Below are 21,360 nucleotides of genomic sequence, written 5' to 3' on the forward strand. Positions count from 1 at the left end.
GAAATGCAACAGGGGCCCGGAGCCGGGCTTCTGGTGGAACCGTGAGGCCCCCTTCTGGGCAGATGCAGCGAACCCAGTGTGGCTCTGCAAGGCTGTTCTCTCACTTCCTGCTGCAGTCAGAAAGCTGAGTATCTGGGACTTCCTGCTGCAGAGACCCTTTCCAGGGTTGTGTGCACATTTTTAAATTTTAGATTTTAATTCTAAACCTGGACTTTTATAAAAATAAATAACAACTTGATTTCAGATTAAATGAACCAGTGTATTTAACTGTGCAACACTGGCAGTCCCAACCCCAAATGCCACATCCATCCCCTTTTCCCTGTTCTTTTTCTTATTGCCATAATTCTTAGCATCTTCTAAAATACTATATAATCTATAAGGTGTAGTATCTGTCTCCCCCTGCTAGAATAGCAGCACCATGTTCTGTTCATGGATTCGATGAACAAATGGAGCCTGGCGTAGTATAGCTGCTCAATAATAAAGAAGGAATTGTCTCAGTTATGCTTCTATCTTTTATTTTTAAGAAAATATTCATCTTCATCTTCAAAGAAAGCATAAGTACGGTTTTATTATAGCAATATGCTATGATTTAAAAACGATGCTCAAGTACTTGTTTTAAAAATATGCATTTTCGGGGCGCCTGGGTGGCTCAGTCGGTTGAGCGACTGCCTTCGGCTCAGGTCATGATCCTGGAGCCCCGGGATCGAGTCCCACATCGGGCTCCCTGCTTAGCGGGGAGTCTGCTTCTCCCTCTGACTCTCCCCCCTCTCATGTGCTCTCTCTCATTCTCTCTCTCTCAAATAAATAAATAAAATCTTTAAAAAAAAAAATGCATTTTCTCTAACTGCTTTATAAAAACAAAAAAAACACAAAAAAACCAAAACCGAACAAACAAACAAAAACGTGTTCTGAGGAGCACGCATTCATAGTCTAGATGTACACAACTCCTATACAAATTCCAAGGAAGTCACGGGCCCTCAACCCCTGGGAGAACAGAGTGGCTACAAAGAATAGAGGATCCAATTCTGAAAAGCCAGGCCTAAAGCAGGTGTCCACGGTGTGGCGCACTCCAGCCTGGACACACGCCCGCTAACTGGGTCTGGATGCACATTCACTGAAACAGCACTTTCCTGGCCTAGGCACAGTGATTTTGGCAAGAAGGTTACGTGCTGCTTACTAATTTCTAAAACCTCGATCTTCATTTTTTTTCCCCCTTCTTAAAATGTTCTTTAAGCTTATGGAAAAGCTAATCATTGTTTATAATTGGGAGACTTTTAAAAAGTGCTAATTTGTTCCCTCAACAGAGCAAATAGTGAGAGATGATTTCCCCAGGAGTTAAGGACATATGTAAACATGATTCAATGATGTCAACAGCTTTCAGTCCAAGAATGTCATGGAGGGGGATCAGCCTTTCATCAGAACAAGTTCAAGGTTTCTGACATTCCTTTTTCCGAACTTTTGATTTGGGTGCTGTGAAAAGAATAGAAAAGAAAAAATGAAAGAGGTAGGCCCTTGTCAAGTCTCTTCACACTGATTTGTCTTAAGTGAGGTTACATTATGTACAGCAGGGGAAAACTGACCATTTGGATTTTCCTGTTTGTAGAAGGTCTTTAACATTTCCACTGCTTCCTCGGCCCGATATCCAGGAATGCACTGATGAAATGAGAAAACTGAGAATGAATATCGGCCTATGAAAATGTGGCCTGTATCCCATAAACACAGCAATGTATACATAATTACATAAACTTATTTCAGATAACGTTAATACACTTTGGGAATAGCAGTAATGCGGGTAAGGAAATACACTACGAAAAGAATAGACGTATGGACTCACCATCACTCCAATCAACTATTATTCCTCAAGTACTATTGAAGTTACTAGCTATGTGATCTTCGGTACGATAGTTAAACTCTCTGCCTCAGCTTCCTCGTGTGTAAAATGTAGGTATAATTATAGCACTTACCTCAGAGGGATTTCATGAAGATTAAATAAGATTGCAAAAATAACACCTATTACATACCTGGCACATCGTAAGTGTTTGTTAAGCATGAGCTATTTCTATCTACTGTTATTTACTAGGGGCCCATCTTGGGGTCATGAGGTTGGGCCCCGTGTGGGGCTCCGTGCTTAGCGAGGAGTCGGCTTGAGATTCTCTCCCCCTCTGCCCCTCCCACTTGCGCTCTCTCTCTCTCAAGTAAATATAAATCTTAAAAAAAAAAAAGTGTTCAGTTTGATCTATCTTTGGTATCTAATAGAGGGAAGGGATCAATACGTGAAAGAATAAGAAACTATGATAATGGTTAAGGAATGAAATTACATGAAATATCACATGAAGATGAAATTTGAACTTGCCTTCAAGATAGCAAATATTTGAGGTGTCTAGTGGCTCAGTCGGTTAAGTGTCTTACTCTTGATTTAGGCTCAGGTCATGATCTCAGGGTCGTGAGATCGAGCCCTGAAACAGGCTCCCACTGGGCATTGAGGCTGCTTAAGATTCTCTCTCTCTCTCTCTCCCTCTGCTCCACCCCCCAACTCGCACACAAGTGCACGTGCGCTCTCTAGAATAAATAAAAATTAAAAATTAAGAAAAAAGAAAATATTTAAAGACACTGAGCAGAGCGTTTCAGGGAAAGAGTAAGAATAAACTTGGGCTATGTGAGGAAACCAACTAATGAGGGGTTGGGGGGCCTACAGTGAAAGAATTAGATAAAATGAGGTCAAAATATACAGGGCTTTGAAGGCGTGTCACAGGAATTTGGACTTGATACACTGCATCCTTCTAAGGTGCATGAAATGATAAAATGGACAGCGATTCCAGGGAGGAACATCCAGAAGCAGCCACAGGAGGGGAAGCAGGTAATGAGCACCAGCACAAGGGCCTGGTCAGTGTGGTCTACTGCTCAGAAAGAACCTCCCTTTCTCTTGTGCCATCAGTCAGCTCTTACCTGGGCCTATAAAGCCTGCATAAACTTTCCCCATTAAAAGAAATAACCTTTCGGAGTTCGATGTTTTTAGATTGCACATGTAAGTGAGATGATACAGTATTTGTCTTTCTCTGACTTATTTCACTATAGTGAAATAAGCATAGTGCCCTCAAGATCCATCTGCATTGTCCCAAATGGCAGAATTTCCTTCTTTTTATGGCTGAATATTCTATTGCATATATATAATGAAATATATATATATATAAAAGTTTTCTTTTCTTTTTTAATTTTATTTTATTATGTTAATCACCATACATTACATCATTAGTTTTTGATGTAGTGTTCCATGATTCATTGTTTGTGTATAACACCCAGTGCTCCATTCAATACGTGCCCTCTTTAATACCCATCACCAGGCTAACCCATCCCCCCACCCCCTCCCCTCTAGAGCCCTCAGTTTGTTAGAAGCAGAGAGTAGAATGGTAATCGCCAGGGGTGGAGGGGTGGGGTTGGGAGGAAATGAATAGACCGCTGATCCAAGGATACAAACTTTCAGTTATAAGGTAAGTTCTGAGGATCTAAGGTACAGCATGGTGACTAGTTAACAATACTACATTGTGTACTTGAAAACTGTTAAGAGAGTAGAGTTTAAATGTTCTCACCATAACAACAACAAAATGGTAATTATGTGAGGAAAATGGTGTGTCAACTAATTTTATTGTGGTAAACATTTCATAATCTAAACATCTATCAAATCATCACATTGTATACCTTAAATTTACACATGTTATATGTCAATTATATCTCAGTAAAGCTGGGGGAAAAAAAAATCCCAATAACCTTCCTTCCACCCTGCCCCTCAGGCAAGCTGCTACTCTGCTAGTCCCTGAGAACATTCCAGACTCCTGACTGTTGCTTGTGTGACTCTCATTTCCTCCTCAACCTCATCCTCACTGGCTTGTGCTTCCAGATATCCCAAAGGCCCCTACTGACCAAAACAATGGTTCCCTTTCCAGCCTCCTCAATTCTCTGCAGTTGTGGAGACCATTGACCATTCTCGATTCTTCTTAGCACTCTCTCCTCCCTTGGCTTCTCAGTTCTCATAACCTTCTCAGATCATTCTAACCATGGTGGGTCAGTCCCCTTCTCCTCATGCCACATTAAGTGTTCATGTTCCTCAGAGCACCCGCCTCTCCTCATGCTCTCATGAACACTAGCACAAGACACTCTCCTCTACTATGAAGTTAGACCAAAGGTCCTCTACCTTGGCTGCTCAGTGGAATCACCTGGGAACTCTGTGGGATTATGACTGAATGCCTGTAAGTCAGAATCCCACCCAGGTGGAAGATAAGATAGTGACATGGATCCTCGGTTGCCCTCCGATAGCCAGTCCCCCTGCTGTCCTAGCCCAAGGCTGCCTACGTGACCCCCCCACCCCCACAGTCCCGTTTGTACAAGGTCTGGTATGGTGAGCCCCTCCTCCTGGGAAACACGGCAAAGCCATAAAAGGGGCCTGTCCCCTCGCCCATCACCAATGAATGTTCATGGAAAACCTGCTTCTGGGTAAAGGGTTTCCCATGTAGCAAAGCAGCTCCCTCCCTGCGATCTACTGAAAGTCAGCCCAGGACACAAGGGTTTGTGAAAAACAAAACTAAAAAAGAAAAAAAAAATGTACCAATATTCTCTTCTACCCTTTCGCCTTCTTATCCAGTTGATCTGGGGTGGGGACCTCCCATAGCCACACGTAAAAGCTCTGTAATATGCAGTCCGGGATGAGACCCACTGAGTTATAGATGGGGAAAGAAACTGCATCACTCTATGATACCAAGATACTTTCAACTATCCATTATAGCTACAAATTTGTGGCTTTAATAAAAAGCACACATTCTTATTAAACTTTTAAAAACGGACCAGGTATGTATTATAAGGTAATCACCATCTTCTTTGAAAAAAATAGTTCTGTAGGTATCCTCTATGAGCTTAATGCTGCTTATAATACAGCATTAAATAATTCTATGATTCTTTAATATAAAAACAGCATCCCACCTCCCACAGACTCTCCCACCCAACCCAACCCAATAAAGGAAGAAAACACAGGGTCCAGAGACCTAAGGTATCAGTGTTTTCTTTAGAATCTCAAACACTTTAGGGCGCCTGGGTGGCTCAGTTGGTTAAGCAACTGCCTTCGGCTCAGGTCATGATCCTGGAGTCCCGGGATCGAGTCCCGCATCGGGCTCCCTGCTCGGCAGGGAGTCTGCTTCTCCCTCTGACCCTCCCCCCTCTCATGTGCTCTCTCTATCTCATTCTCTCTCTCAAATAAATAAATAAAATCTTAAAAAAAAAAAAAAGAATCTCAAACACTTTAAAAAAAAAAAATAATAATAATAATTTGGCATCCAACCTGGAGATATGGCTTCAAACAATGGTCATTCATTTCCCCGGAGCCAATTTGGCCAGGTACACACATTACAAACAAGCTTATTCTTCAGTTCACCCTGTGCAGAAATATGTAGGAGAGGATTGTGTATGCACCCAATGTCACTCATGTGTTGGAGAGAAATTTTCTACCCATGTCTGATATCCAAGGGCACATCTTTGTTCTGCCCAGAAGCTTTGAGAAATTCTTTAGCTCTTTCTCATAAACAAAGTACAGAGTCAGCAATTTACTTGCAAAGAGTTATGTAAGCAAAATTTGAGCCACCGATATAAGTGACTGGAAAAATCAAATCACTTTGCACATTTTTTTTAATGGTCAAGCTGACTGTATTGTTTACTCTCCATCGTTTTATTACAATTTATTTTCTGATGTGATGTTAAAAGTCATCTATTCTCAAATGTACAGAAGTTGTTAGGAAAGCTAATGTTCGGCTGGGAAAACTCAAAATAGAATGTTTTCCAAAACTTGTTCTCAGTGGGATTCAGCCAAATTTAGCCCTTCATAGGTACTCAGTATTCTCCTAAGAATATCTGAGATCTTTGAAGTTAACTGCACACCATGTCCAGCATTTATTAAATCCTTTTCTTTTTAAAGCATAATATTTCAGGATTAACCTTAGAAAAAAAAATCAAACCAGTTTGTGAAAAATGCTATGTGTCTACAGGACAAACTCTGAAATATCAATTCCTAATGCTCATAGCCTTAAACATAAAAACTTGGGGACAGGTGGCAAGATTAAAGGGAAAGTAGGATTTTTAAGAGAAGACGAAAGCAATGTGGATTCTTGAGTCTGGGGGAAATTTCAATTTTGAAAAGGCAGGGGGGAAAAATAATGAAAATACAGGTATTAATGCTAGACACCAAAAATAGTACATAGAACAGGGATGCCTGGGTGGCTCAGTCGGTTAAGCATCTGGCTCGTGGTTTCGGCTCAGGTCATGATCTCAGGGTCCTGAGATCGAGCCCACATCGAGCTCTACGCTCAGTGCGGAGTCTGCTTGTCCCTCTCCCTCTGCTCCTCCCCCCATGCTCTCTCTGTCTCTCTCATAAATAAAAATAAAATCTTAAAAAAAAAAATAGTACATAGCAATGAAGCAAAACGATTGGCTTTGTGCAAAAACATTGTGTGTGCACCGTAAACAGTATCTACGGTGCAGCAGGGGGCTGGGGACACTCCCTGAGTGAGAATGACAACAGGGACAGCGTCTCCAACATTCCTGAGCGCATCAGTGAGGACTGTGGGGAGATCCCTGGGAAGGCCAGGGATCTCCTTCTGGAGAGATTCTGCTCATTAAGAGAGCCAAGCACTCACCTGGAAATGATACCTGTCTTCTTCTACTGAGGCACAAATGAACATGATGGGAGGTCCCAGAGTCAGACTGGTCCCAGCATGGCTTTTTGGTGTACTGACCGCATGTGAACTATTCCCACGAACTAATCCCACGAAGAGAGCAAAGTAATTAGCAATAAAAAGCATAAACGGGTCACGTTACCTGAAATGGTCTCCCCGTATTCGGTAGGTCAGCAGAGGCGATATTTAGAACGGAGCCACAGCCGCCAAACCGTTCGTTCTGACAGCCATACACAACCAGCGGGATTTATGAGAAAGAATTAAGGTCCTGAAGAGAGTATGCAGCTCCAGTGCGTACAGTGACAAAACCAGGCCATCCTGGACAGACAAGCTCAGGCTACTTTTAAAAACAGTTAAGCTTAGGCTTAGTCTTAAAAATCACACAATCCAGTCACACAAAAGAAGAGGTTTAAAGGATTTAGAGATGAACATCTCACAATTGCAAATAATGAAAACCAAATACACAGTTGCTAAAAGTTTATAGTTTGGTGCTCTCTCTTGTCTTTCCTAACTCACTTTCTTTGAGTCATTAGAGAATTGGAGCCAGAAAGGAAGTAGGAATTTAATCCAGGGATTTTTCGCCTTTTAAAAACAGGATTGTCCCCTAATCTTTTGCCAAATAAAATATAACCCGTGCCCCAATATAAAACAAACTAAAACTGAGCCACCGTCTAAGGCAGGATGGGGACAGAGTTCTAAGGTGACCAGAACTCCCCTCTTTACAAAGTAGAGACTGTACCTGTTATACTCAAAACCCTCTGTTATTTTTAAAGTGATAAAATTTTTCACACATAGCAAAATAAGTACATAAAAACTGTCCAAGTATGAAATTGAGTTTTTGAACAAGCGAGTAATTTTTTAAAGATCTTAGAGACAAACTTGCTAACACTCTGTATTTGTGTCGCTTACTCTATGAAAGACACAATTCAAAGAGCTGTAACTTTCTCAATTTCCCATTTATCTACAATTATAACATCATCAGTGACTTGTTTTTTTACCTTATATTTACTTTGGACTTAAAATTTCTCATACATTGTAATTGGTATTAATGGCAAAAATAAACAAAAACATAAAGAGAAAGAAAAATTTTAAATCACCTATGATCTATTATTCAAAGGTGCATATTCTTCAGACCTTTTCTCTGTACAGTTTTATAATCTACTTTAATTTGTGACTTATCCTTACATAAGTTTGTTAGCTCTTAGTTTTTCTTTCTCTAGTTTTATTTGGTTAATAGTTTTACATCTATTGATATAAAATGAAGAAATCATATGATTTAAAAATCCTTCCTAAAAATTTTTTGGCCGGGCGCCTGGGTGGCTCAGTTGGTTAAGCGACTGCCTTCGGCTCAGGTCATGGTCCCGGAGTCCTGGGATCGAGCCCCGCATCGGGCTCCCTGCTCGGCAGGGAGTCTGCTTCTCCCTCTGACCCTCTCCCCTCTCATGCTGTTTCTCTCTCTCTCTCAAATAAATAAATACATAAAATCTTTAAAAAAAAAAAATTTTTTTTGGCCAAGGGGTACAATATTTTATAACTTGTTTCATTAATCTGTTTTCACATATTAGAAAGCAGGTTATGTGTCTGGCCATTTTCAAGGTTATAGGAAGGGCCCCCGACATTAACTCACGAAGTCGAAGGATACTCATCAGGCGGAGAGCCGCTGCACACATAATACACGGCTCCACGGTGACATACAGCACGGTGTGTTCAAATACTTCAGAAGGACTCTTGCCACTTCGATGACACCAATCGAGGGCCTGATCGATGGCCACCATTTCTGCATGTCGAGTAGCCTGAAAGGAGAGAGGTGCTTGCATCAACATGTAACTGTATTGTGCAAACACTCGAAAATAGATACCAAAAAAATGGGCCTCATGTTTCTGCCAACATTTTAATGCATAAAGGTTTGGGGACGCTCTAAGCACTTGGCAATGTATTTCCCAGTTCAAGTCCCATAACCTGACCAACAAAAGACACCTAATAGGAGATGCCGTGAGAATTATGCTATATTTTTAGTTAAGCACCTCAGAACCTCAAGGGATGCTCTTTCAATTAAAATGCCATAGAGAATATAAGTCTCAGGGGTTAAAAAAAAAAAAGAGTCTAGGGTTTGTGAATATTCGAGGGGAAGCCTGAAGTCTTCATAAGCATGTGCTCCATTTTCAGATGTTTTCAAGGCTGTCCCTCACTTCACTCTAAGCAAATCTGTATTTAGTTAGTGGAATGTCATCACTTACATTTTCTTTGGGATGAGATTTTATATTCTGGCAGACTCTAGAGAAAAGCAGACATTTGGTATCAGTCTCAGATACCTCATGGGTGGCGTAGAGGAGAAATCACACAGCATTTGCAAATAACCATTCTTAAGTTTGGATCCTGACTGTGACATTACTAATTCTGTGGCCTTAGGCAAGTTACATAACTTCTCTAAGCCTTGGCTCCCCCATATGTAGAACGGGGTTCACTGGCATCTACACCTCATAAAACACTGAATTACAAGAAGCGTATGCTGTGTGCTGTCTATGTGCTCTGCTATGCAATAATTATTAAAGATATTCACGATAATCACATCTATCAGTAAGCTTATGCTGATCGCTATGTACAAGCCACTGTGCTAAATCCTATGTGTGATTACAAAGTCTGTCCTCAGCAAGTGTAAAATCTGGTTGGGGCAGACAGAAAGGCACTCATTAACCTGTGACACAGAGCAGGGCGTGAGAGACGCTGGTGCAGTGGCCCGAGGTGCCATGGAAGCTAGAGGCAGGTGGAAGCAATGCTGGTCCAGAATTATGATCTCAGAGCTGTAAGGTACTTTAGAGAACAGGTTCCCAAACCTGCCTGCATACCAGAGCTAACTGGGAAACTTAACAAAAAGTTTCCTCAATTCAGGGGTTTTTTAACAATCAGATTCAGAATTACTGAATCGGATCTCCCCAGAATTCTCAGTAAGTAAGTAACTGTTGAACTGAATCCCTGCAATCAACCTCTCTTTTTTAGAAAATCCAGAGTGGTGTGGTGTCCTGGAAACAAGTAGAGAAAGTGCTTTTTGGTTTTTGGAGTTTTTTTTTTAAAGACTTATTTATTTATTTGAGAGGAGAGAGGGAGAGCAGGGTGGAGGGGCAGATAGAGAGAGCGCAGACTCCCTGCCGAGAACGGAGCCAGATGCGGGCTCTATCCCAGGATCCTGTGATCATGACCTGGGCCGAAATCAAGAGTAGGCTGCTTAACTCACTGAGCCACCCTGGCGCCCCTCAACCTCTCTTTTAGTGCTGAAGAACCACAAGCCAATTGAGGACATGTTAAAAACACACAGTGGGAGAGGTGATGGTAGTGATGAGGGTGGTGGTAGTTAGAGCCAAAAGTAGGACTCAGGTTTCCTCATTTGGGGTCAAGAGTCTTTCTGTAGTGTTTGATAGGGTAATCTTCTATAGGATACACAAACCAAAATAAAAAGGCAGGTTAATTTCAAGATACAGAAGAAACCCAGTCATTGCGGGGTTAGATGGATGACATCAGGGCATTTAAAGTTCTGATATTAAAGATATCATACCAAACCACAAAATACACAAAATAGGGAGATAGAGCAATTATTTAAAATACAGAATTCTACTCCCCGACAAGTATCTATATATTCACTAATTGCTACATTATGTTTATTACTTAGCTCACAAATGTTTTGATATCCAAATAATAATTGCTTTGTGAACCTGGGTTCCTACTTTGCATGTGTTTTCTCTTTGATAGATGTGATGGATAAACATTAAATGCCCCATAGCACCCCATAGTACCAGCACCAGCTTGTTCTCTGGTTCCCACGATCAAACGATAAGATCACAGTCTGTGTGAGTGGTGTTGTGGTTCTAAGCTCTGAGTCCACCTAGTACTTTTGATAATCATAAAATTGGATATTTCATTTATACTTACCATGACACACTGTTGTGATACCAAGAAGTGTTGCCTTAATTCATGAACTTTTCAAGCTAACCACATAATATAAAGGCACACAAACTATAATGTGTAATACCAGGGCGCCTGGGTGGCTTAGTTGGTTAAGCATCCAGCTCTTGATTTCAGCTCAGGTCATGATCTTGGGTTCATAAGATTGAGCACTGGGTGTGCAGCCTGCTTAAGATTCTCTCTCTCCCTCTCCCTGCCACACTCATGCACACATGCTCTCTCTCTCTCTAAAAAAAAAATAAAAATTAAAAAATAATAAAGTGTAATACCACATGTAGGTACAGAGACAGTAGGTGGTAGAGACTTCATTCCACTGAATTATCTAATACATGAACAGCTTCTGTTATAAAATCCTTTAATACCTCCAAAGATATAAACTGAAGGTGATTTTTTAATTTACCAGGAGGAAAACATTATTTAAAGGTACTAAAGAATGTGATATGAGTTAAATTGATGTGTTTTGTAAAGTGGAATTTTCCTATATTAGATTTGCTTAAGATGGAGATTAGATTCATATCTTCAGTACTGACACTCCAATGTAATAAAATCCCTTCTTGAGTTTCACTCAAATGCTAAAGTAAAACTCCATGAAATAGAAAATTAGCCCCAGATTGTATTGCTTCATTAAATTTTTCTGAATTTTCCAAATTTTAGAAAACCAACATGGATCACTTTTATAATCAGAGAGGAAGGCATTCAAAAAAAGAAATGTTAAGGGAAACTACCCTTCCATTACACCTACAGGTCTTGACACAGACCCATCTTCTTGCCAGCTGTGATAAAATTCAGTGCACTCCTACCTTATTGCTGTATGTTTGCAATTAAACTATTCAATCGACATACGTTTTTGGTTTGATTAACTTCATTTCGTCCCTTCCCCACAACTTCATTGTTGTAGACCATAAGGCAGCCAACAGGAACTTCAGTACTTTCTAGGGCTTGCTTGGCCTAAAAGACAAAGTAGAAAATTTAAGATGTAATGTTCAATACTTAAAAAGATTATAGGAAAGAAATAAACCAGCATAAGCACACATATATAAACCCCAGAACAAAGAAATACAGCTGAGCTTTCCCTTCCCTCAAATATAGTTCAGTATTTAGTGCCTTTGTTCTCCATTATATCCATATTAAGGGAGACTCAGGAACAAACCCCCTGCACAGGTTCTGAGCCCCTGATTTTTTCTTCTCATTGGAAGCAGAAGTGAGCAAAAGGCTGTTACTGACTTTTGTTCTTACGGTGGCAGGGTCTGTGCAACTTTTCAGAGATCATATACATATGTGTAAAGGAAAAGAATAAATAACATGTATAAATACTTTATTGAAGTCTTTTCCTTGTTGAAATTCTACTTGCTTAGTTTTTTTTGTTTCACTAAATATTATAGAAGATACCCTCTAGAGCCCCAACAGCATAAAGGTAACCAGACTGGATGTCTCTCTGTGCTATTTCTGCTTTGACACAAGAAAAGCTTTGGAGCACTCTATGTGAAAATGGCACAACCACTTTGGAGAACACTTTGGAAATTTCCTTAAAAAGTAAACATACACATAGCCAATGAACAAATTCTAATCCTAAGTATTTATTTAAGAGAAGGGAATATATGTCCACAAAAAAAAAAAAAAAAAAAACTGTAAAAGAATGTTCATAATAGCTTGATTCATAATAGCCCAAATCTGGAAACAGCACAGGTATCCACCAACAAAAAAATGGATAAGCAAACTGGCACAGTCACACCATGGAATACTACTCAGCAATGAAAAGGAACAAGCTAGAGATACACACAACTGTATGGGTGAATCTCAGACATGCTGAGTAAAAGAAGTCAAACACAAAAGCATACACACTGTCTGACTCCCTTCAGGTTTAGTACTAGAACAGACAAAACTAAATACAATGATAGCAATTTCTTCCTGGAAGGGCATGTGTAAACTGATCGGAAAGCTTTGCATAACCTGACATGCTTTAACCATTGTTACAGTATTGGACAGAACTAGCCTGTGGGTGGTTCATGACCCGGGTGGGAAGAATGCAGTCTTACTGCTTCAGCTACTCTCTCCCTACATCTGTGCAGGCCATAGCTCTGTCCTACCACGCTGGAGGAAGGAGGAGAGATATAGCTTGCTACCACTATGCTATGTGCCTCTCCTTTCACCTTCATTGGCCCAAGGACAATTTAAGTGTCAGTTGAGCATGGTTGAAGTGGCTAAGCAACCCATGTTAGCATGATGATAGGAAGTTATTGCTACTCTAAATAAAGTATAGCCAGGAATAGGGGCTAGTGCAAGAGGTAGAACATGCGGTCTTAAGCAATGTCTTCAACTTTACACTGTATATGCCTTATGCTGTGTGTGAATACCTACACTTAATTGGTAATCTAGTCTTCCAAAGTGTCTTCAGGCCTGCCAAAATAAGAAATGCTATGCCTTTCTAAAAACAGCCATACTTGGGTTTTCTTGACTGCAGTGAGATGGAAATGTTTATACCCTAGTTCAAGGGTTGTGTTCTTCATTTGTTCTCTCTCAGCAACAGGATCAGGGAGTATGCGGATATAACCTGCTTGCTTTTGCTCTCTGCCCAGAGAAGTATTCTTTAACTGTGTTGGGCTGGGACTTACCTGGTTCAGTCATTGACAGAGCTAGAATAAAAATGGACAGCCTCTGATGGGGGAGACTTTGCAAATATAACCAGTGGTTTGCCCTTTTCCAGGATGATGGTGGTAGAAATATTCTTAAGCTTGTTTTTCTGATTTATATTTTTCCATGGAGGTGTACCTTATGTACAATGAAATGCACAGACAGGTCTTATATATATTGTCCATTCAGTTTTGACTGATGCAAACATCTGTGTAACCCACACCCTTTTCAAGAGTTTTGACCACCCTGGAAAAGTTCCTTGGTGAATATATACAAATAAATATACAAATGCACCATTGGCTACTAAAGAAAGGAAAGCCAGGAGGAGGACTGACAGCCAGGGAGGATGGCGATGCTGAGTACCCACACAGTTAAGGCAATCAGCACATGAAAAATGTTATTTAAAATAAGATTGGGAGTACACAGAACCCCAAGTACACACAAGAGAGAAATCATGTACTCATCCAACAAATATTTGTTGAAGATCTTGAGATAGGGAAATTATCCTGGATTATTCAGGTGGCCCTAAATGCAATCACAGGTGTCCTAATAAGAGAGGCAGAGTAAGAGATTTGAAGACGTTACACTGTTGGCTTTGAAGATGGAGGAAGAAGCCATGCGTCAAGCAAAGAATGTTCCAGAAGCTGGAAATGGTGAGGAAACATATTCTCCTCTAGAACCTTCAGAGTGTACGCAGCCCCGCTGACACATTGGGTTTTGCCCAGTGAAATGAATTTCAATCACCCGGCATCCAGAGCTATAAGAGAATAAACTTGTGTTGTTTTAAGCCACCGAGTTTGTAGTAATTTGTTACAGAAGCCATAGGATACTAATACACTGTTAAGAAGAAGAAAAGACAAGCTAAAACAGGAAGAAAATATTTGCAAACTGCATATCCAACAATGGTCTACTACTAAGACTATATAAAGAACTCTCAAAGTTCAACAGCAAAAAAACCAAAAACAATCCCACTAGAAAATGGGCAAAAGATATTAACAGACACTTCACCAAAGAGGGCATATAGATGGCAAATAAGTACATGTAAAGATGTTCATATCATTAGCCATTAGGGAAATGCAAAATAACCACAATGAGTTATCACTACACACCATCAGAATGGCTAAAATAAAAAGTAAAAACACCAAATGCTGGTGAGGTTGAAGAAAAACAGGACGACTTATACACTGCTGGTAGGACTGTAAAATGGTACAGCCATTCTGGAAACTAGTTTGGCAGTTTCTTAAAAAGCAAGACATGCAGTTAACATATGACCCAGCAATTGCACTCTCTGGCATTCTCCCAAGGAACCAAAAGCTTATGGTCATACAGCACATAAATTCATATACAGACATAAATGTTTGCAGGCATTTTATTCGTAATAGGCAAAAACTGGAAATGATCCAAATGTCCTTCAAAGGATGAATAGTTGAACTGTGGTACGTCCATCCCAAATAATACTACACAGCAACAAAAGGAATAGACTACTGATTCACTCAACATTTGGATGGACCTCAAGGAAATCATGCTGAATGAAAAAAACCAATGCCCAAAAGGTTCCATATTCACATATATAACATTCCTGAATGCAAAATTACAGCTACAAAGAATGGATTAGTGCCTGCCAGGGCTTAAGGGCTTGAGGGTGAATGGTGGCTATAAAGGGTAGCATGAAGGAGCCCTGTGGTGACTGAGCAGGTCTGGTGGTGTTTCTGCAAAACCAAACATGTGATAAAATTGCACAGAACTACACACATGTGTGCATAGAAAGCTGATGAAATCTCAATAAGCTCTACAGACTGCATCAATGTCATTCTCCTGGTTTTGATTATTGCACAACAGTTGCATAAGATGTTACCATGGAGGAAAGCTGGGTGAAGGGTACATGAGACTTCCCTATATACTTTTTTTTCCTGCAACTTCTATGAATCTATAATTATTTCAAAAGGAAAAGTTTAAAAAATAATAATAATAATAATAATAAAGGAGTAAACAAGAAATATCTTGCAATGGAGATTAAGAAGAAATGCCTAGTAAGGTACAAGGAAAATCAGGAGTGTCAGGGCGCCTGGGTGGCTCAGTCAGTTAAGCGCCTGCCTTTGGCTCAGGTCATGATCTCAGGGTCCTGGGATTGAGCCCCATGTCCTTGGGGTCCCTGCTCAGTGGGGAGTCTCCTTCTCCCTCTCCCACTGCCCCTCCCACTGCTTGTGCATGCTCTCTCTCTCTAAAATAAATAAATAAATAAAATCTTTAAAGAAAGAAAGAGAGAGGAAGGAAGGAAGGAAGGAAGGAAGGAAGGAAGGAAGGAAGGAAGGAAGGAAGGAAGAAAAAAAGAAAGAAAGAAAGAAAGAAAGAAAGAAAGAAAGAAAGAAAGAAAGAAAGAAAGAAAGAGAGAAAGAAAGAGAAAGAAAGAAAGAATCAGGAGTGTCTGCTGTTAGGGAGGATTCGAGGAAAAAAAAAAAACAGGCCAAGAGAAAAGGGTCAGTGACACAGATGCAATTTTGGTGGAATTGGAAATGAAAACCAGTGGCTTGAAGGGTGACCTATCTAAGTCACGTTAAAAGGACGAGGTACAAAGTAACAAAGCAAATTTGTAAAGAAATTTCTAGCTTCTAACTATTATCACAGACTGTTATGTCTACCTAACAATTGTTCTGATTCTGAGCTTGCAAATCATAAGAGCTTACAACTTATGGAAAAACTTACTTTGACCCAGGACTATGAGATCGATTCAGTGAGCTTCCCCAGTTTACAGATGAGTAAATGGAGACATGGGGAAGTTGGGGATTTGCTCGGGTGAGAGGCTGGGGCCAGAATCCAGGCAATCTGCTCCAGGCATTCATTTCTTCAATAAATATTTATGGAACATCTACGAGATGCCAGGTCCTGGCCACTCCGCCTCAAATTTCTACTCTAGTCACCACTGATCAGCTACTTTGTCACCTTTTGGGTTCAAAATAGGCCTAGTTCAAGGGACAAAAGTAGAGGGAAAACTTAAAAGAGTGAAACCTGGAAAGTTTAAGGCTAAAAAACTGTAAGAGAAGAAACAAATGAGGGGGCCACGTGACAAAGATTTTCTGTAAAATTATCTCCTGAAGAATTCTGCATGTGGCTATGTAGCTATCTCAAGCACGTAGAAGAGAATTCATGACCCGGGGAAGAAGGAATGGCAGAGGACAGGAAGAACCTGGGTAGCCCAGTGGGGTTCCTAGGCCTGACTTAGGTCACTTGCAAGAAAGCCTGGCAGTCTCTCGCTCCACCCAGCCCCCAGACGACTGGGAGTGTGCCTTTCATTCTTTCCTTTGGATTTTCTCTTTTTCCTTCCGGCAAATGTACCTCCTTTATTCCGCATCCCACCTCTCAAGATTATCTTCCTATTTACTTAGAGTAACTTGTTTTTTGTGAAAAGCCTTCAGCTGCTATCCAAATGAGAGAGAAAACATGAGTGGTGGGAGTATTTAAAAGGGCAAATCAGGTTATTGGTGAAGAAGAGCCCAGCCCACCACGCTGAGGGCGAGTAGCTGAGCAGTTGGGAATGGTGGGTTAGGGAGGAGGTGGTGTGAACAACCCCCAAACCCCACGGAAATGGGTTTAGGTGAGATGCTGTTCAATAAAATACATATTTGTTTTGCTGTCAAGTTCAAAATAGAGTTAAACTAACTAAATAATTAACATAATTTTCAATCCATCCCATCTCATACTTTCCAACTCTCCCACCAACTTTCGGCCAAGTCTGATAATTTCTTTACAAATTTGCCTTCTTACTTTGTACCTTGTCCTTTTAACGTGCAGAAGTTTTTAATATTTATGTAATTAAGACCCATCCATTTTCCTCCTCTGTTTTCTGCCTTTGATGGTATAAGGAGCCCATCTCCATTCCACTAATATTTATCTACCACTGGCTCCTTTCTGGTTTTATTCTTCTTATGCTATCTCTTTGATTAGATTTTACTACAAAAGCACAGTGAAAAATTTCTTTAAAATGACCCATATCTCAAAAAAAAAAGGACCCATATCTTTACCATGTTAACTAATTATTTGTGTGTGTTCTCCGCTAGTCTTTGTTTATCTGATTAAAAAAAAAAGTTTAAAAAAAACAACAGCATTTATTTAGTGAGCATTATGTGTCAGGGACTTTACAAAGATTATCTCTTTTAATCTATACAACCCTGAGACATAGATAACATATACCCATTTTACAGAAGAGGCCTCTGTGGCTGAAAGTTTAAGAATCTGTCAAGGTTAGCTGGCTTTCAGTAGCCATTCTAGGGTTTGAACATACGCCTGTCTAATCTCTAAATGTACATGTACAGTATAAAAAATAATTTGTATTCTGCTTGCTTAATGTTGAATATTACATGTAGCTGTAATAGTTAATGTCATGTTTGTACCTAATATCCATAACTGTTTTGATAACAGCATATTATTCAACACAGTAATATACTATAATTTAACCATTTCCTTTCATCATAAGTTTGAAATGCTTCCTAGTTTTCCCTGTTACATGTAACACTGAAATGACAATGATTGCTTTTATCTTTCTAAACTATTTCCTTAAGATAAATGCCACAGAATTATATTACTATGTCAAATGATATGAATATTTTTTTTTTGAGGCTGTTAATTATATTATGCCAGGTTGCCTTCCAAAAATGTTATACCTATTGGACTGTTAGGGCTGTATTGCTTTTTGCACAGACTCACTTAGTTTAGATGACATTTTTTAAAAAAAAAATAGATTTTAAGCTTTCTCAAAAACTGTTTTCCTTTCTTTTATAATTCAGGCTTATGTCTGTAGATTAAAATCATAGACTAGGATAGAAATTTTCTAGCACAACCCCTTTATTTTAAACAGTAAGACCCAGAAATTATATGACTTGGCTGGTCTAATCAGAGCATCCTCTGATTGGTATCCTCTCTACTACATGTACACTGCATATTTCACTTTCAAATTCCTCAGAGATGAATAGATTTGGCACTAGCCATGCTTCTTGTCTAATCTTAAACTCTTCTCAGAAGTACATAGTACACCTTGAATTACTTCAACAATCTTCGAAGTAGTTCAAGATTTGAAGTTTCTGTAGTGGGCAGGGCATGACTGAACAAAGCACAAGATTTATGACAAGCACTTCTTCCCCTTTCTTTAAGACCTGGAAGAACATGTATAGGCCAAAACCAAAATACAAGTACTAAGTTAAGGTCCTCCTTGACCCTATGTAGGAATAGGTAAACTAGGTAATCACATCCCCGAGGGGTTTATAATCCAATTAAGACAGGCGCCTGGGTGGCTCAGCCAATTAAGCATCTGACTTGGGCTCAGGTCATCATCCCAGGGTCCTGGGATGGAGCCCCATGTGGGGTTCTCTGCTCAGCGGGGAGCCTCTTCTCCCTCTCCCACTCACCCTGCCTGCACTCTCTCTCTCTCTCTCTCTGTCAAATAAATAAATATTTAAAAATATATAATCCAATTAAGAGACAAAAAGGTCAAGGCTAGAGAGATCTGAGAAACTAAGTGGAGTTCAACCATCTCATTTTATAGGGTAGGAGGGGAAAGGGTGGGGCGGTTGGCTTGCCCAAAGTCAGGGCAAAAGGTAGTAAAAGGACTTAAATGTTTAATCCAGAAGTCTAGAGAACAGGGCAGAGATAGGTGGAGGAAATATTCCAATATATTATGACCAAAAGACGCTTAAAGGAAAATAAAGACCCAAAATATGAAAGGATGGAAAAAAAAAAAAAATCACAGCTCTGCTACACGAGTGGGAAAGCCCAATGACTGATTAGTTAGCTGTTTTCAAAAATACTATTAAGTCCTCCATGGTAGCATCTCTGAAAATTTTATCTAAGCAGGCTCCACACATAAATACTTTGAGAAGAGCTCCTAGGGCAAATGAAAATAAACAAAAGAGCCCATAAATTCTGACTTCCCAGCATTCAGGTATCATCTGCCCTCTGGAACTCTCACCCATAGAAGGAATCGAATGCAGCTTACTCTAACATATTTTATCCTTCATGTGTATATATCATCAAACTCACTAGTAAGAAGCTGCCCAGCATATGACATTATTGAAATGATTTGGGGAAGGGAGAGTGAGATTTTGATATCATGTGAAAACTCCTTGTCTCCAACTTAGAGGATCTGGTAACATAAAAGAGGTTCAGGACCAACAAATCCATATGACAAGTTACAAATTAATTTTTAAATGTATATGTGAACAGTAATTAAAGTATCGGAACACTACCTATCTTGTAAGTTTATTAGAGGAAATAAATTATGAAGTGAGCTCAAAGAATGGGTCATAAAATCAAGTTAGTGGGTCGGGACCAGCATTTTTTTCAAAAATCGAGAAGGAGCTTTCCGTGCTCGCCCTCGTGGCGGTGACGGCGGGCGCGCCCTGGACCTGCAGAGCATTGCCGGCGAGTTCCTGGACCTGGATGGACCTGCCGCGGAAATGCTCTGCCAGCAACCACATCATCCACACCAAGGGTCAAGCGTCCACCCAGACGAAGGTGGCCGAGGCTGACGAGGTGACAGGCAGGTTCAATGGCCAGTTTGCGCTAAGCTATGTGTGGGGCCGTTCACAGGATGGGTGAGTCAGAGGACTCCATCCTCCCACTGGCCAAGGCCAACAGCATCGTTTCAAAGAACTTCTGACTGGAGAGGATCACGGAGGTGGAATATTTGTCATAAATACACAGCACCCTCCCCCCAATTCAAGAAAAGAGAAATACCAGGGAAACTGTACAAAGGAATGTGAAGTACTGTTCTGTGAAACTTGTTTCTGTTATAACTATGTGTGTATTTACTGGGTTGTAACATAAAATAGACTTTTTTTTACTGTGAGTCACTTTCAAAAAAGTATGAGAAACAAGTTTAAAGGACATTATGTAAGTAGCAGAAACAAATGGATAGACACTGTAATGCATCATGGCTTAGAGAAAAATATTTGGCTGTAATAGTGAATGAATGCAGGGGAAATAGTACGAAAAGAGAACAGAGAGGAATATACCAAAATCAGTTTCAGTGCTGAATTCCCAATGCCAAGCACAGTGCATTCAATAAACATCTGTGGAGTGAATGAATACATAATTATGGAATTAATTAACTATTGGAGACCAGAGGCCCCTAAGGATAGGAAGAATATAATCAAAACCATGTATGAAAAAAAAAGATTTCTTTTACAGCAGCTTTAGAGAAATGTAAAACCGAAGGGCATTTTACATATGTATATGTGTGCAGGTGCATATATTTGTATACATATACATATATATGTGAAAACACACTCTTATCCCTATTAAAGAGCCCCCTGGCACACAGAAGTATGGGTGAAGCTTGGATTACACACAAATCTGATTAGAGCCCTTCTCAATCAGCAGTCCTGAAGGGAGCGAAGGAAGTTAAGAGGCTTGAGGGCAGTAGGAAAGATGAATGAATGGTGGGATCTGGCTGTACTGGGATTTGTTTTTATCCTGATCTATCGGACACATCCTCGGCGTCCTTTCTCCTACTAGATAGGTTCAAGAGGTCATAAATACAGAAGAATGAGACTTTCCGGATTTGCGAGTGTGTCCCCGGGAGAAGAAGGGGACGCAGCACGTTACGTGCCAGCAGCAGCTGAATGGGGATGTTTGGCTCAGACGTGCCAGTATCTCCTCTCTTCCTTCCCCTACAGCACTGTGCGAATGGGCTAAAGAAAATTTCAGGACAGTAAAGCCAGCTGTCTACCCAGAAAACGTGACCGCCATCGAGATTATGGCGGCGAGAAAGCACACCCAGGACGTCTGCTCAAATGCTCGGGTCGAGAAGAGGGCTAAAGAAAGTTCCCACCCAACGGCATCCACCTTCTGGACTCCTCACCGTTTGCATCGCTTCCTCCATCCACTTTTCGGTCTCCTCGGCCGTCACCGAGCACGCGCCGCCGCCAGGAGCCGGCGTGGACGCCGCCTTCGCCTCCATACCGCACCCGGGCCGCGGCGCTCGGCGCCAGGGGCGGGGCGGGGCGCAGAGAAGCGCGGGTAACGGAACGCGGCGACTGCGGGCCACCGTTTCCAGGGAAGTCGAACG

The 21,360-nt window shown here is 40.6% G+C and overlaps 1 protein-coding gene and 1 pseudogene across 1 annotated transcript; one reads left to right on the plus strand and one right to left on the minus strand.

Moving 5' to 3' along the window:
* Positions 1-219: 219 nt before the first annotated feature.
* On the minus strand, positions 220-21,351 carry ADAT2 (adenosine deaminase tRNA specific 2). The gene is made up of 6 exons (XM_045865661.3): positions 21,154-21,351; positions 11,514-11,618; positions 8,356-8,506; positions 6,856-6,962; positions 1,581-1,653; positions 220-1,470 (listed from the first exon to the last, which is right to left on the minus strand). The coding sequence occupies exons 1-6, from the start codon at positions 21,250-21,252 to the stop codon at positions 1,427-1,429; spliced, it is 579 nt and encodes a 192-aa protein (XP_045721617.1). The 5' UTR covers positions 21,253-21,351; the 3' UTR covers positions 220-1,426.
* Positions 13,903-20,070, plus strand: LOC123837130 (small ribosomal subunit protein eS21-like; annotated as a pseudogene).
* Positions 21,352-21,360: the final 9 nt, after the last annotated feature.

This window comes from Mirounga angustirostris, unplaced genomic scaffold (genome assembly GCF_029215605.1).
Source record: "Mirounga angustirostris isolate CCGP_5_RB_7025 unplaced genomic scaffold, mMirAng1.0.hap1 SCAF_8, whole genome shotgun sequence".
Taxonomy (NCBI): Eukaryota; Metazoa; Chordata; class Mammalia; order Carnivora; family Phocidae; genus Mirounga; species Mirounga angustirostris.